The sequence below is a fragment of the Psittacula echo genome, assembly GCF_963264785.1.
Source record: "Psittacula echo genome assembly, chromosome: 3".
Classification (NCBI taxonomy): Eukaryota; Metazoa; Chordata; class Aves; order Psittaciformes; family Psittacidae; genus Psittacula; species Psittacula echo.
In genome coordinates, this window is record NC_137736.1 from 117,816,395 (window position 1) to 117,831,014 (window position 14,620).

General features: G+C 41.4%; 1 protein-coding gene across 4 annotated transcripts in view; it reads right to left on the reverse strand.

The window, feature by feature from the left end:
• FAT3 (FAT atypical cadherin 3) overlaps positions 1 to 14,620 on the reverse strand; it is a gene marked incomplete at both ends in the record, with an annotated part of 320,523 nt that overhangs the window by 32,359 nt on the left and 273,544 nt on the right. For all 4 annotated transcript variants that reach the window (XM_080612353.1, XM_080612351.1, XM_080612352.1 and 1 more), the window contains 5 exons: positions 5,563 to 6,361; positions 8,829 to 9,026; positions 9,556 to 9,699; positions 12,919 to 13,056; positions 14,002 to 14,216. In XM_080612353.1, the coding sequence (XP_080468479.1) occupies positions 5,563 to 6,361; positions 8,829 to 9,026; positions 9,556 to 9,699; positions 12,919 to 13,056; positions 14,002 to 14,216 (1,494 nt within the window). The remainder of the gene's footprint in view (positions 1 to 5,562; positions 6,362 to 8,828; positions 9,027 to 9,555; positions 9,700 to 12,918; positions 13,057 to 14,001; positions 14,217 to 14,620) is intronic.

Consider the following 14,620-nt stretch of genomic DNA (forward strand, 5'->3'; position numbering starts at 1 on the left):
TAACCAAGAATATGATGTTTTCTTTAGTTTGGTGGGGTTTTTTTTAAACAGCCTCCCCTCCCAACATTCTTTGGAATTCAGTGGCAAGTAACATTTATGAAATTGTAACAGATGGTTAAATATCCTATAGGCTGTATTTTCTATTTGGTTTTAACTATTTTAATTTACTGTCATGTGACAAATACACATCATTCTGCTGTATGCAGAGTACAAATCTGAACACACTTCAGCCTTTTCTGAGGCTGTAATTCAAGTGAGCCTCTGCATAGCTGACAGACAAGTTATTGGACGAAAGTCCCACCATTCATTAGTGTGCAGCAGAAAGGGACACTGAGATTTCCAAATGTGGCTCCACAAATTTTCACATCCCCTAACCTATGCCTGTATCTTCGACATTCAGCAAAAAAAGCAGCAGCTTACTTTGTTATCCATCTCTGCCAGCTTTTTTAGCTGATTCTAACTCTTATTTGCACTTCAGAGTTATCCCTCCACAGTCAAAAAAATATATGGAAAGGATCTAACATATTTAGTGCATCTGTGGAGACAGATACACTACAGAACTGCTTATTCGGGCAGACCAAGAAAAGTTCTTTTGGTAAACTACAAGCAAATCAACTTTTTATTCATCCTGCTGCAGCAGGATTTCATAGCTGTCATAGACTCTTTTAAATATTCAGACTTGGGAGAAGAAATGCTTTATGCCTGCCTGCATGGCTGTAAGTGCAGAATCTGCATTATTGCCTTGCCTAAGCTAACACACATTTTCAGGCTGATTTCACAACTACGTGGAGCAAAATTGTGAAATTGTTCAAGGTTACGTTGCCCACATCAAAGATTGATAGCCTGAGTTTAAATGCAATTATCCTAATGTCGCATTTCCACTCTGAAGAGCAGTCTATTTACCATCCAACAAGAGATTCAAGAAACATAGATTTGAATTGATATTTTTCTTCTTCTGCAGGCAAATCCAGGCAATCCGTGGCGTTCCCTTGAAACTCACAGTATTAATAAAGCTGTTCTCTACCAGGTATCACAGAGACACGCGAGGTAGCATCAATCAGTGCATGGCAAGAAAAGGTGGAATAGACTCACTTGATTGTGACAGATCATCGTCTGTTTAATTCTCTAAAAGAAGGTAGAAGTATTACAATTTTCCTACGAGTATACTGAGGAAGAAAACACTTTTCCCTTGCAAGAAATGAGACATTTCATTCCTGTTCCTCCAAAGAAGGATCGCTTACAGGACTACAAATATATTTTGAAAATGGGTGCTTCAAGAATTGTAACTTGAACCTTGTGATACTCGGTGTTCTTCTCTAGGCCCATTCTCCTGAATCTGTATGAATACTTAACAAAGAGTCTGTTTCTCTTGCTTGCAGAAGCAAGCTTCAAAGATGACTCCTCAAGGCCAGTGTCCCAGAAAACACGAAAAGCAAACTCCAAACTGTTAATTTTAAACAATCTAATACCTAATTTAGTGGGGAGGGAAGACTGTCAACTCATGAGCTGCAATTTGGAGCCTGGTGACCAGGTATTGTAAGCAATGATTACTGTATACATATCAGTGCAGATACCACAAACTTATTTCTGCACAGGTCAGTCATAGGCTTCAGTTAGCTGAAGTGTTCCTGAAAAACTCTGTCACACAGCATGTCCTAGGGAATTAGGTTCTCTCCCAGTTTTAGAACTGAGACATTTGACCTCTTCCACCCATTCCTTGATCATAGCTTCCCTTGAGACCATTAAGCGATAGACAGCAATTCCCTCTCGCCCTGACTGTACTGTCATGCCCTCACTTCACGCTTCAGTTCTCCCATGTTTTATACGAGATTGTGCACAGGCCTTAAAATGAGTGATATTCTAAGGGAGAAACATCTCTCCTTACACATGTGCAGTGTTAAAAGGACTATAGCCAAATCAGATCAGTCAGATTTATCTGCAGATCTTTGGTCCCAAGCACAGGCACTTTTGTCTTCAGTTTTCCTGACCACTTTGCCAGCACAATTTAAGGCTTAGGATGTGTCTGCTTCCTGAAAATGTGAAAAGCAGTGTTGTACACATAAGAATTGGGTTCCTGATGTGCAATCCTGAAAAGCACCCGGGACTCTTTAAGAGGCAGAGTGCAGTTTGTGCCCTGTGGAGCTGAAGACACAAACCACCTCTGAAGATTAGGTCCTGTATCAATAGCAGATCATCGCAATCAGTGATGACACATGACAATGTTTTGTCAGAACATTCACAAAATGCTCGAAGTGGTTCCATAAAAGTTGGAATTACCTGGTTTCATGAGAAACTGGTCCAAGACTGCTATTCACTTGATTAAATAACATGGATGTGAGTGTCTGCACTTTCGCTGAACACTTCTGGGTCTATTAGAAAAATTCTTTCAAACTATTAAGCCAGAACCATGTTAAACATTTGAAATGGAATTCATCTCATCTAACTTTAGGGCATGATTCATCCGACTGATTTTAGACATCTAGGGAGAGATGTATCACATCATTAAAAATACCTCATTCTTTCCACTGTCTGCAAATGGGGCCTGGAGTGACCAGCTCAGATGTAAATATATACTCACATTTGTCAAGATGATTTCCATCCAGCCCTCTCCTATAAACTTATTAATGTAACCTCACTTTTGTAAGATTATAACGTCGAACAACACTACATCAAAGTAGCTCTGACAAGACCTGCTTCTTCCCTTCATCTTTGCCTTAAAGCAAAAGAATTTACATCATGAAAAAAATAAAAATATGGAACAGATTTTTGCTTCTAAAAATCGAAAATGTCATGAGAACTATTTGTTATGAATACATTTCTTCCAGTCCTCCTACCTTTATTTTCCACAGGCACTGAGAGATGTCGTGGCAATTGCATAGCCGCTATAGCCACACTGAAACAAACCCCAGTTTGTTACAGCATTTTTCATACACACACAAGCAGATGAGCCAGAAATTGGAGAAACTCCGTTATTGTAAAACTCTTCAGTTCAATTTTACCGATTTTAAAGACTTAGATAGATGCACCTGAACTTTAGAACTTATCTGTCCAGACCTGAGCTGCTGAACCTCCCAAGTTCACTCACTGCCTGCTTTTACAGGCTGCCTGCATTTTCACATTAGATAACTCTGTTTGCTCACAAAGGTAATCTAGGTAAGTTATGCACAGCTGGCATGCATAAATTGTGCATATCTGTGACATCTGCCAGTGGGAAAAACACTCCAAGTATGATACATATTTCAAGAATGAGTGAATTAGTTCAAACTCAAGCTTTCTGGGTCATAATTGAATCAGATCTCTGGAAAACATCTGCAATATTTAATGGCTTTCTCATGCAAGCCATGAATATTTACTGGACATGAAACTACTCTAGTAACAAAGGAAGTATAATACTTTCATTGTATTCATAATATACTGCTAATGTTGTCTTGTTAAACAAGCCCAAATACATTTATGCTGGTATTTTGTGCACCTTTTTTCTTAGGTACTGTATTTATCCGCATGTGCAAGAACTACTGATCAAAGATTCACATTTTTCTAACTTTTAGTGGGCCTAGTCTTTAGCCTTCATGAAAGCAAAACTATACACACGTAATCTAATTAACATACCCTCAGAAGTCTGCTTTACGTCCTATGTGATAAAACACAGCGTGTGACTGTGTGTTTACCTAAATACCAAAACATTTCTTGTGGCTTCTTTAATTAAAAACAGTAGAAGAGGCTGAAGCATTAACTAATGCAGAGAAAGGCAAAACATGGAGTTTTTTACTTCCCACCAAGATCTCTTAGCTCCATGTAAGTAACAGGCATCAAGGCTTACACCTCTTCAGTAGCTACACCAATCAGCACCTCTGGACACATTTTTATTACAGGCTGGATGATGGATTGGAGATGCACAACCCCACCCTGCGTCCTGTGGATCACCCATGGGAAATCAGCACATAGTGGCTCAAACGGGAGCTGTGGGAACCCTTCCAGCTTTCCAGCTGGACCAGGACAAGCTGCCTGTTGCAACTGTTCCCATACAGCAGTCTTGAAGGCCATGATAAATAGTCCAGAGGCCAGGGATCACAGGCCGTCTGTAGAAGCTCACTGCCTTTCCGGCAGCCTACAATGTGTTTTGAGGATTGGCTGGTACATGACAGGCAAATTTGGAAATCACTGTCCCAGCTGAACTGTTGTGCTTCCAGTGCAAACTTGCTGTGCAGGGAAGGAAAAGGGAGAGAGCTGCTGGATCAGAACTGTACAGCATTGCAAAGTCCTTTTTTTTTGAGTTAAGATAAGGGATTATGTGGCAGATCCACTGTTAGTATCCAAAGGGAATAATACATCATTATTGACTTTAATAAGTAGTGAAATGAAATTATAAACAGTGAAAATTTTGGCTGCCAAAAGCCCATTTCTGACAGCAAGGGCTATCACTATCCCCATGGAGATAAAGATTTGTGATTTCTTGGTACGAAAATGAGACAAAGCTATGACTTGGGGAATACGAAAATATTTTGCAGACAATGCTCCTGCACTGGCCCCTGAACTCATTTGAAAGATAGTGCAGCACTGTCTCTTTAAGCTTGTGAAAATCCTTTATTTCAGAACCTTTCAGGTGTCACTTATTGTTATAATACACCTGTTTGAAACTTACAATGCTGTTACTTTAAAATGGACCAGTCTGTTCCTGAATGTACATGAAAATACCTCGGATACAGAAACCTGATACTTCTATAGGACTGAACATCTATGGCAGTATAGGTAGGACACCAAGTCCTGCCGACTGCTGCAAAAACAAAGGTTGGTTACTGAGAGACATGGCTGTGGCATTCTTGTGCTGCTCTGTGTGTGTGTGCATATGCTCATGTGAGCTTCAGATGAGGGAGACTTAGATGTATTGATTTTACAGAAGCTTTTTTCTCTGCTCTTAAATGAAGTGGAATGCGGAGCAAATAGCCTGGCAAACAAAAGAAACAGAACTATTATTGTAACTGCCTGAGGTTTTAAACTCCAAGTGCGGAATCATAAGGAAGATTGGCTTTTGAGTCTATTTGTCATACATGCCCATGTGAAATCTCTGCCAAAATGTGGAGCAGCCTGAAACTCACCCTGTCACCTACTATAGCATTAATGGTCAGGGCTTTCCACCTGCACTGGTCAGGTCGGCGGTTCTTTTCCTTGGATACTGCTGGTGCATTGCTGCAGACCAGGATGTTCTGCTATGGTCACACTCCAAGCTTTATTCCAGTGGTGGCATCAACCGGGTGGGAAACCACTTCTCTTCCTCTCCCCTCCCTTTCTCTCCCTTCCCCTAAAGTTGGTTGATGTCTCTGATTACAGAGCCTCTAGCAAGGAGGTCTTTGTTGTAAAAGGCCAAAGTTCATCAACTTCCATTTACATCAGTAAACGCGAACAATTCTTCCTGAGCCTGAGAAATCAATTCCCCCAATACATCAGCCAGTCATGCTTTAACGGACTGAATTGAAATGCCCCTTCTAATCTGCATCAGAGGAATAAAACGGATCCTATCGCATAATGTGCGAAGATGGGAGGGGAAGAGGGAGAGGTACTCACCATTGCACATGCAGCGCACATTCCTGTAAAAGCGGGGGCACACAAAACTAATTCGTGCCGTGCTATAGGCCATCAGGGAATGTGAATCAATAGACAGACTTTGCTCGCAGTGTTGCTCCTGACAATCCAGTCCAGAGCAATTCTTCTCCAAGATAGCAGAAATACGAATCACATTTTCCAAGTGTCTCCTTGCATTGGTAAGCTTCTGAATCAAATAGGCAGGCTTATAGAAACCACCGTTGTGCATCTGAACTGCAAACAGCATGTCAAGCTGATTGCTGCCTGCCACCGGCTGAATACTGATGATGTGTAGGCTGTCTTGTTTCTGGGAGAGCACTGCATTTCGCAAAGTACGCCTGAACCCGTGCATGTGAAGGCCCACAAAGTCTTCCGGGGAAACGTTATCAAAACGGATGGTGACTGTGTTCTGCAGCATTTCTTGTAGCAATTGCTCAACATGGACCACAACATCAATGGGGACCTGGAACCGGCCATCACTGACAGAGACGTTCAGAACATACTTGCCGTTATCGAGCCCTCCAAGGGCAATGATCTTCCCATCATGGCTGTTGACCTTGAACAAACTTTTCTGCTCTGATTTTAGCGTATACGTGAGGACATCGTACACATCCTGATCTGTGGCATGAATTTTCCCAATGACTCCCCCAGGAAAATCATCTTCCATGGTGACAATGAAAATCTCCAGTGGAATGGCAGTTGGTTTATGAATGCTCTCTTCAATGACCCTCACCTGAACATAGGTGTTGGAAACCTGCTGAGGCTTCCCAGAGTCCTTTGCCTAATGTAATTTAGGAAAGAAAACACAAAACAAACAAACAATAAACCACACATTTAACACACCCAGCAACCATAACTTCCTGCTATACATATCTTCACAGCATCAGTAATTCTGAAGACAGCTCAAAAGAACTTCTCAAACACATTTGAAAAATAAGTATGTAAAGAAAAATCTCAGTCGTTTCTAGCAGCTGAACTTACAAATTCTTTGGGGAAGCACAGATATCTCATCTAAGTGGATTGGAGAGAGAAATGTGTCAGCAGAATGTCTCATTACTTAAACTGAAATGTTCCCAGGATCCCACAGCTATCACCTGTCGTCTTCACAACAGAGAATATACCAATAGTGTGGTATATTCTGCACCAAACGGAGTCTGAGCTTGCTTCTACCCTGGAAAAGAGACTTAAGCCCAGTGAAATACCAGCATCAGTTTGTGCATTGATTTGGTGTGCTCCTGCCTAACTTGTGTGGATGTGAGTTCAGAGATTTTCTACAGTGCTCTGTACTGCTTTACGTGAAGCGGTCAAGAAACATGCTTGAAATAAATGAAATTTATCACCCTCCAAAAACTAAATAGGGTGCTTGTGCTGTTACTAATGATAAAATACAAGAGCAGCACTGCACTTGGACAGATGACTGTATGACCCAGAGCATGTATGATAGCATCATCTGAACTTTTTTATAGAGAATAAAAGAGCAAGTATGACAGAAAAATGCAAGGCCTTCTTGACAGAAAGGTGTGCAAACTTGAATCAGTACCCTTTCCTGCACTAAGGAACATGCTTCATTGTAGTCACTATTAAGATATACTGCTCCACACATTTACTTGCTCTAGAGAAGAAAAGAACACTAAACTACCACTGGGCTGAAATGCAGCACGCAGTCAAAGATCTTTGCATTTGGACATGGGGAGGAAAATTTACAAGCTGAATGACGAAACAAAAGCAGGATGGCATCAGTAATAAGGACATTACTAGGAAAGGATTAGTAACTCTAAGACATGCTAAAATTCATTCATATTAACTCCTAAAAGGGCTGGCTGAAGTCCTTTAAAAATAATTTTATGTATATGCGGACACACACACACACACACACAGAGATTACTTCCCATTCCACTTCCAATTTAAACATTACTTTTTAATAAACCTAAGACAGAGAAGGATGAGAAGGTGAGATGGAGAAGGAGAAGGCAGCACTCTGGCACATATGAATGGAAAGAAACATTTCAGTGGTCTATACACAACAGGAAACTATAAATTACATTTTCACTGCAGAAATCCCTAAAGAAAATAATATTGGGAATTAGGCTTCCGGAATCTAACAGCATGGTTTTCTGAACATGATGGCGCATCTCAAATGTTGTGATCTAATATTTCATTTATATGACATACTTGCATCTATATAGATAAAGGATGCTGCTTAAATTTAATTCTCATGTCAAATTTTGGCTGTACTGGAACTTTGGTTAGTAAGTTGCCCTGAAAGAAGGATATTTCGGGATGAAGGCACGGTAAGAATGAAAGGTGAGGGCTGTATTTTCCTACAAGGCTCAAAAAAATAGGTTTCAGGAATATTAAATGGCAAACTTGTAAAACTCACTTTAATGTCAACTGTTAATTAGTGTCAGAGCTTATAGCTTTTGAATTGTAACTATCTGAGGATGTTGCTGGGATTAAATGCTGTTAATGCAAAGGAGCAGACAGGCTGTGTTTACAGAAATCAAATCCAGCAAAGCAAGTGGAGGAAGCCTGCATTTCAGACTTAGCTTATAGGACCATGTCCCGTTTCAATAAAGAGGTGTTTTTTCATTCCCTAGACTTGCTTATTTAATGAACCCTAGTACATTTTCTCTGGCAGGCCTGAGAAACGTGGACAAATTACTTTTGGATTTACAGTTTTCTGTAATCAAAACTACCCTGGTTACCAAGTTCCCCAACGACTCTAAAGGTAAGTTTGAGCTGGACTTCTACTGCATATCTTATTTTCACATTCTTTAAAAGCTAAGTTGACCCTGCAAATGTGATTTCATGAGTTCTTGGTAGGCATCCAAAAATTTATGATTAAATTTATGACTTAAAAGCAGAAGTGATTTTCCTTCCTAGAACAATATTTTGCTGTCACTTGTTCTGTGGTGTATTTATAAGTATGTAATGCATTTTTGCTTATTTTCCTCACTTAGCTACAGAAAAAAAAAAGATGAAAATCTTAAATCATAATGGCTGCTGCTCAGTAAATTCATTTCATGTGGAGGAAATTGGAAAGGTGGCTGGCTGCCTATTTATATTTATATGAAATTAGGTTTAAGGACATCAAAGGAAATATACCATATTGTGTTCTTGTAAACTGGAATGCATGTTATTTACTCATAGAATACAGTCAATTAAAACCAACCCATACAGGCAGTGTACAGATGAACTACCACTATGAGGGTTTTTCTTTCTACGCAGATGCAATAACCAAGCCGTACCTGTACACAGAGCACATATTCAGTTGCCACCATGTGCTTGAAGATGACTGCAGATCTTAAGACACCATGGGGGTCCAGCGTAAACTCCTCCTCTTCATTGCCAGTGAGGATGGTGAAGGTAAAAGGGGGGCCATTGTGAAAAGAGTCTTTGTCTGTCACTACCAGCTGCAAAATGCTTGTGCCCACTGGTTTATTTTCCTTTACACATATACACAGTGTATAAAGAAAAGGATTAAAATGATACATATATCACAATCATAAAATAACATGTTTCACTAGCAAGAATATTCAACTAAATGCTCTCTGCTCAATATGGCAGTTCACAAGAAGCATTTATTTGACACCTCTTGTGCCACATGGATGGGCAGCAGAGACATCTCCAGGGACAGATGAGCTCTGCCTGATACTGTGTCTGATCACGACTGACTAACCATTTAGTCTCACACCCTGAAGCAAGGTGCAAAAAGTGCAAACTCATCCCAGTTCAGACTTTTTGAGGCCAGAGTACCTGGCATAACAAGGATGAATGGCAAAATGCGTGACTGTTAAGAAGCCTCAGAAGACAGAAATTCACCAAAGACTTAAGAAAGATGTGTTTATACTTTCCTTTAGATAAGGTCACTCAATACATCTTTTGCAGATAAATCATCAAAAGCTACTTAACTGAAACCAAATGTTTTTGTATTTTGAAATTCAGGGAAGTTTCTTATGTGCAGGATAAACTTACTTGAATTACAGCGGTATAGTTAGCTGGAGTAAATACAGGGCCATTATCATTCACATCGGAAATGTCCACGTTGACCGTCACAGATGAAGACAAAGGAGGGGTGCCGCTGTCTCTTGCCTGGACAACTAATGAATAACCAGATATCTGCAAAAAGGTGAAAACACTAAATCATTGTGAAAGCAGTCCTAAATTTTAACTTGGGTTCTTTACATCCAGTGCACCACCTATGACAATCTAAGTAAAGCTGTTTGGCCTCATTACCTTCCCTGCCCTTAGTATAACATTATCCTGTTCATTGCTCTGGTGTCCCAACTTCTGTTTTATAAGGCTATCAATAAACAAAACAACTTTATGGTATTAAAATGACTGTATCAGATGATGCATTACTGAAGCGAAGAGGCAGATAAAAAATAAATAATGGATAATATCCAAACTCAGCCATTACTACTGTAGCTAAAATTTTCATGTCTCCTAGGTGTCAGCTGGGATACGTGACCTGATTCTATTTATCTTGTGGTTGGTTTCCAGGTTATTATATAAATTGCTTATTAGAGCCAACCTCAGTTTCACACACAGTGTTTCTAACATCGCCATGGAGAACCAAGAAAAGTTCACAGGCAGTTGGCTTAAACACACACTGGAAAACATTTGGGACTACTAAGGGCAACAGCGCCTGTAGCAACAGGCTGTTATAAACCATTCAGTAGAAGACAAGGACTTGTTTGCAACAGACTTAAACTCCTCAGCATGGTGTGGGCAGTTCAGTGCATCACCCTTGGGCCCTCCACACACATATGTGCCTGTGCGTGAGGTGTGAGCATATGTGACAATTTGCCAAAGCTCCGTCTATGCACAGCTTATGGATGACAATTTGATTTTATGAACTGCATCCTTATGTTGGACTCCTTAGGTCTTCAACTGCTTCTTACTGTATATTGCTCCCGTTCCACAGGGGTTGCTGCTGACACGTCTGCCCGTGAATACTTCTATGGGGGAGCAAGCAAAGGGCAAAACGTGTGCCAGATAAAACACCCAGCTCCAGCCTTGCCATGCAGGGCTGGTAAGGGGAAAAAGCACATCCCTGCAGAGGAGGACGGTGTAATGCTCAAGTGTGAGGAAATCCAAAGCCATTAGACAAATAAAAGCCATTTGGGTAGGAGGCCAAGTATATGAAACAAGGGGGCTCTTCTGGGATGTGGGACCGACCTAAAGAAAAAAGAAACATTTTTTTTTTTTTTTTTTTGGGAATTGTAAGAAGAAATGCTGTGATTTGGTGGAGGCAAAGTGATAGAGCAGGGAGGAAGAATCCTGAACTATGGAAAGTCGAGAAACTGAGGCAGACAATATTCTTCCCCCTTACCCCCAACTTTGGAGCAGTAATTTCTACTGCTAGCTAAGACTGACAGTTTTGTGGGATCTTTCCCGTGTGTGTTTGCTTTCATTTCAGTGTATCCCAGAAAGGTAGATGGCAAAAAGTCGTGGTTTCTATGTCATTACAGCTTTGGAAATGAGTTTCCTTAAACCGCTGAAACCTGGGAGTCAGCACTGCCTTTGGGGATCTACAGCAGATGGAGCATCATGTATCATTTTCCCTGAAGGGGTCAGAAACACCTGTGTCTAGGAAATGTGCCAAGGAAGCACAGAAAAAGGTAATATTTTATTTTAAACGAGGGAAACTTTGGAAAATGCAGATTTAACAGAGTTGGCATTAAACATGCACACACTGGTGAGGGTAAACGTGTGTGTCTGAATGCTTGTTGTACATGAATGCATGTTGTACATGAGTGCACTTCAGAAACTAAATAAAATCATATTAAGAAATAAAGTCTGCACCATTTAAGAGGAATATATCAGAGCAATGTAACATATACAGCCATTGTTACTTCCCTGTCCTTGTCAGTCTATGGTAAAGTCATTCTCCAACCAAACCCTGAGAATTTAATTCTGCCTTTGTGATAATACAGAAAAGATATTTGCCACTGTATTAAACAGTAGCCCTGCTTCCAGTAGAGAGCTTTTCCAGCTGAGCCCACATTCTGAAGACAGCAATCAGCTTTCCCACTTTAATGGATGCACTGGTCAGAGGCAGGAGGCATAGATGTTGCAGGACTTCTGAAGCCACATAACACTCATGCCCTGCTAGTAGCACAGGCGATTGTGTTTGGGTTTTTTTCCCCAAAAGCTGCTAATTGCTAGCTATGGCAAAACGGTGATAAATCACCCTGAATGAATAATCCAGAGAGCAAACAAAGCAGCAGAATCTGTTTAATGAAGCACTCCTTCACTTTTGGTACAGCCTGGCCACTTCATAACATCACCTCCCCAGTGACATGTTTTGCAGAGCGCTAATTAATGGCTGAGGTCTCAGCTCGGTGCTTGGTGTATGTTCCAGTGTGTATTGTCCAACAATCTGGAGTATGTTGTAATCACTGCATTGCACACACTTCTGCATGTGTGTGCTTGCACGCAACAGGAGAGAGGAGGCAGCTCATTAACACAGCAATAGCGGCCTGTGGCAACACAGGAGAAATCCAGGGTTGCTTTTTTACCCCAGTCTGGCCTCTCCCGCTGTGTTGGTGCAGGACGGGAATGTTTGCAGAGCTTGGAGATAGGGTCAGGATAGGGTTGGGGTGGGTAAGAAGTGGAACAACCCTGTCCTGGGCTGCATCAAAAGAAGCGTGATTAGCAGGCTGAAGGAGGTGATCCTGCCCCTCTACACTGCTCTCGTGAGACCCTACCTGCAGTATTGTGTACAGTTCTGGTGTCCTCAATGTAAGAAGGACATGGAGCTGTTGGAGCAAGTCCAGGAGGCTATGAGGATGATCAGGGGCTGGAGCACTTCCCATATGAAGACAGGCTGAGAAAGCTGGGGCTGTTTAGCATGGAGAAGAGAAGCTGCGTGGAGAAGGGGGCTTACGAGGATGCTGGAGAGGGACTCTTCATCAGCGACTGTAGTGACAGGACAAGGGGCGACGGGTTCAAACTTCAACAGGGGAAGTTTAGGTTAGATATAAGGAAGAAGTTCTTTACTGTGAGAGTGGTGAGGCATAGGCACAGGTTGCCCAGAGAAGTTGTGGCTGCCCCATCCCTGGCAGTATTCAAAGCCAGGTTGGACTGGGTGTTGAACAGCCTGGTGTAGTGTGAGGTGTTCCTGCCCATGGCAGGGGGGTTGGAACTGGATGATCTTAGGTCCTTTCCAAGCCAAATCATTCCATGATTCTAACATTAGAAAGACCTGTTGGAGCATCTTAGCCTGATCACTGCAGAGTATACAAGACCCTTCTTCAAAACAAGCTAGCAGCAGAGTTGAGATCAATACACATCTGTAAGTCATTGCAAGTTAAGAAGTCCTGCATGTCTTACCCTTTCTCTGTCCAATTTCTTTTTAACCTTCACGAGTCCCAAAACAGGATCAACCGAAAATTCATTGTCTCGATCCCCATTCACGATGGAAAAATGAATCTGGCCATTGGATGGGCTATCCAGATCTTCTGCTATCAACTTTATTGAGAAAAGAGTGAAAATTAGAAAAAGTAATATTAGGCAATCTATATGATACATTAATTACTTAACACCCCCAAAAATAAGACTTTGCATTCCATCAGAGTAGTTACAACTGAACTGCTACCTCTACAGCATCAGGACAAGCATCAAGCCAATCAGTTTTTAACACAAGGCTCCCCTTGGGCCTTTTCAAAATCCGAGCCTTAAAAAATAGACAATATTGTAATCTTAATATTCTGTTTATCACTTTCTTTTTGGATCCCAAAGTTCCAAGATGTGAGGTTTGTTTGTATTGTGAGGTTTGGGTATAGCACGCTGCATGCCAGACTATGCAAATACTATGCATTTCACTGAAAAGTTGAATTTTCCCTTTCCATTAAAATCCACTTGTTTCTAGATGACTCATGAAATGCAATTCCTTAAATATACCATTACTCTTTGACAGCATCTTGGGGTTAAAAAGAGACAGTTGGTACTACTACTACTTTATTTTGGGAGAAAACTGGTAGCAGCCTGGAAAGCAGTAACAGATGCAGAGTATTGGCTAGAGAACAGTTAGGGTGATTCAAGATGCAGTAGTTACCATTAGTAACCAGTGCAGCAGTATTTTATTAAAGGTCAAGACTTTTATCCCAAGTAACAAGTGATAGGACAACAGGTAACGGCCTCAAGTTGTGCCAAGGGGGATTTAGATTAGATATTAGGAAAAATTTCCTCACTGAAAGGGTGCTCAGGCATTGGAACAGGCTGCCCAGGGAAGTGGTGGAGTCACCGTCCCTGGAAGTGTTCAAAAACGCCCTTAGTGACATGGTTTGACTTGGCAGTCCTGGGGTAAAGGTTGGACCTGTTGATATTAAAGGTCTTTTCCAACCTATTTGATGCTATGATTCTGTGTGGCAGAGGCCTTCGTCCCACCTAAGGGCTGGCCACAGCCTCACTCACCGTTATCACTGATTCGCCAATGGCGGCGTCCTCACTGATGACAGCGCTGTAGACAGCCTGGCTGAATTTTGGTGCATTGTCATTGACATCTGTCACATTCACGTTCACAGTGGTCACAGCACTCAGGGCTGGAGTACCTCCATCTTTTGCTTCCACTACTAAGTAGAAATCCTTACACGTTTCATAATCCAAAGCATCCAAAATGGAAATCACTCCTTTGAAGCAAGGGAGGGAATGTCAACAGCCAGAGATAAACAAATAGTGTTATGGACTAAGGAATTTGTAGTAAACAGTACACCATGCTATTTATCACCATGGCACACATACAACACTAACTGTAACGCTGCCCAACCTAGTAAAAATATTTGGTCAGGTTTCTACCTCTGTTGCTTGATTAAAGAATGATGCCAATTGCACTTGGGTTGCCTCTGCAGGAAGGACCTTCACAAGGCATGAAGCAATGAATGGTTTCTCATGAAAATAGCTTTCACTGTATGAGTATTATCGATGGAGAAGTGGGGGCCAAATCCACCCACTTAACTGGGCTCATGCACAGAGTTGTGGGAGAATTGGATACCAACTCTGGAAATCAGCCTTGGCGAGTCAACAGAAATTCACT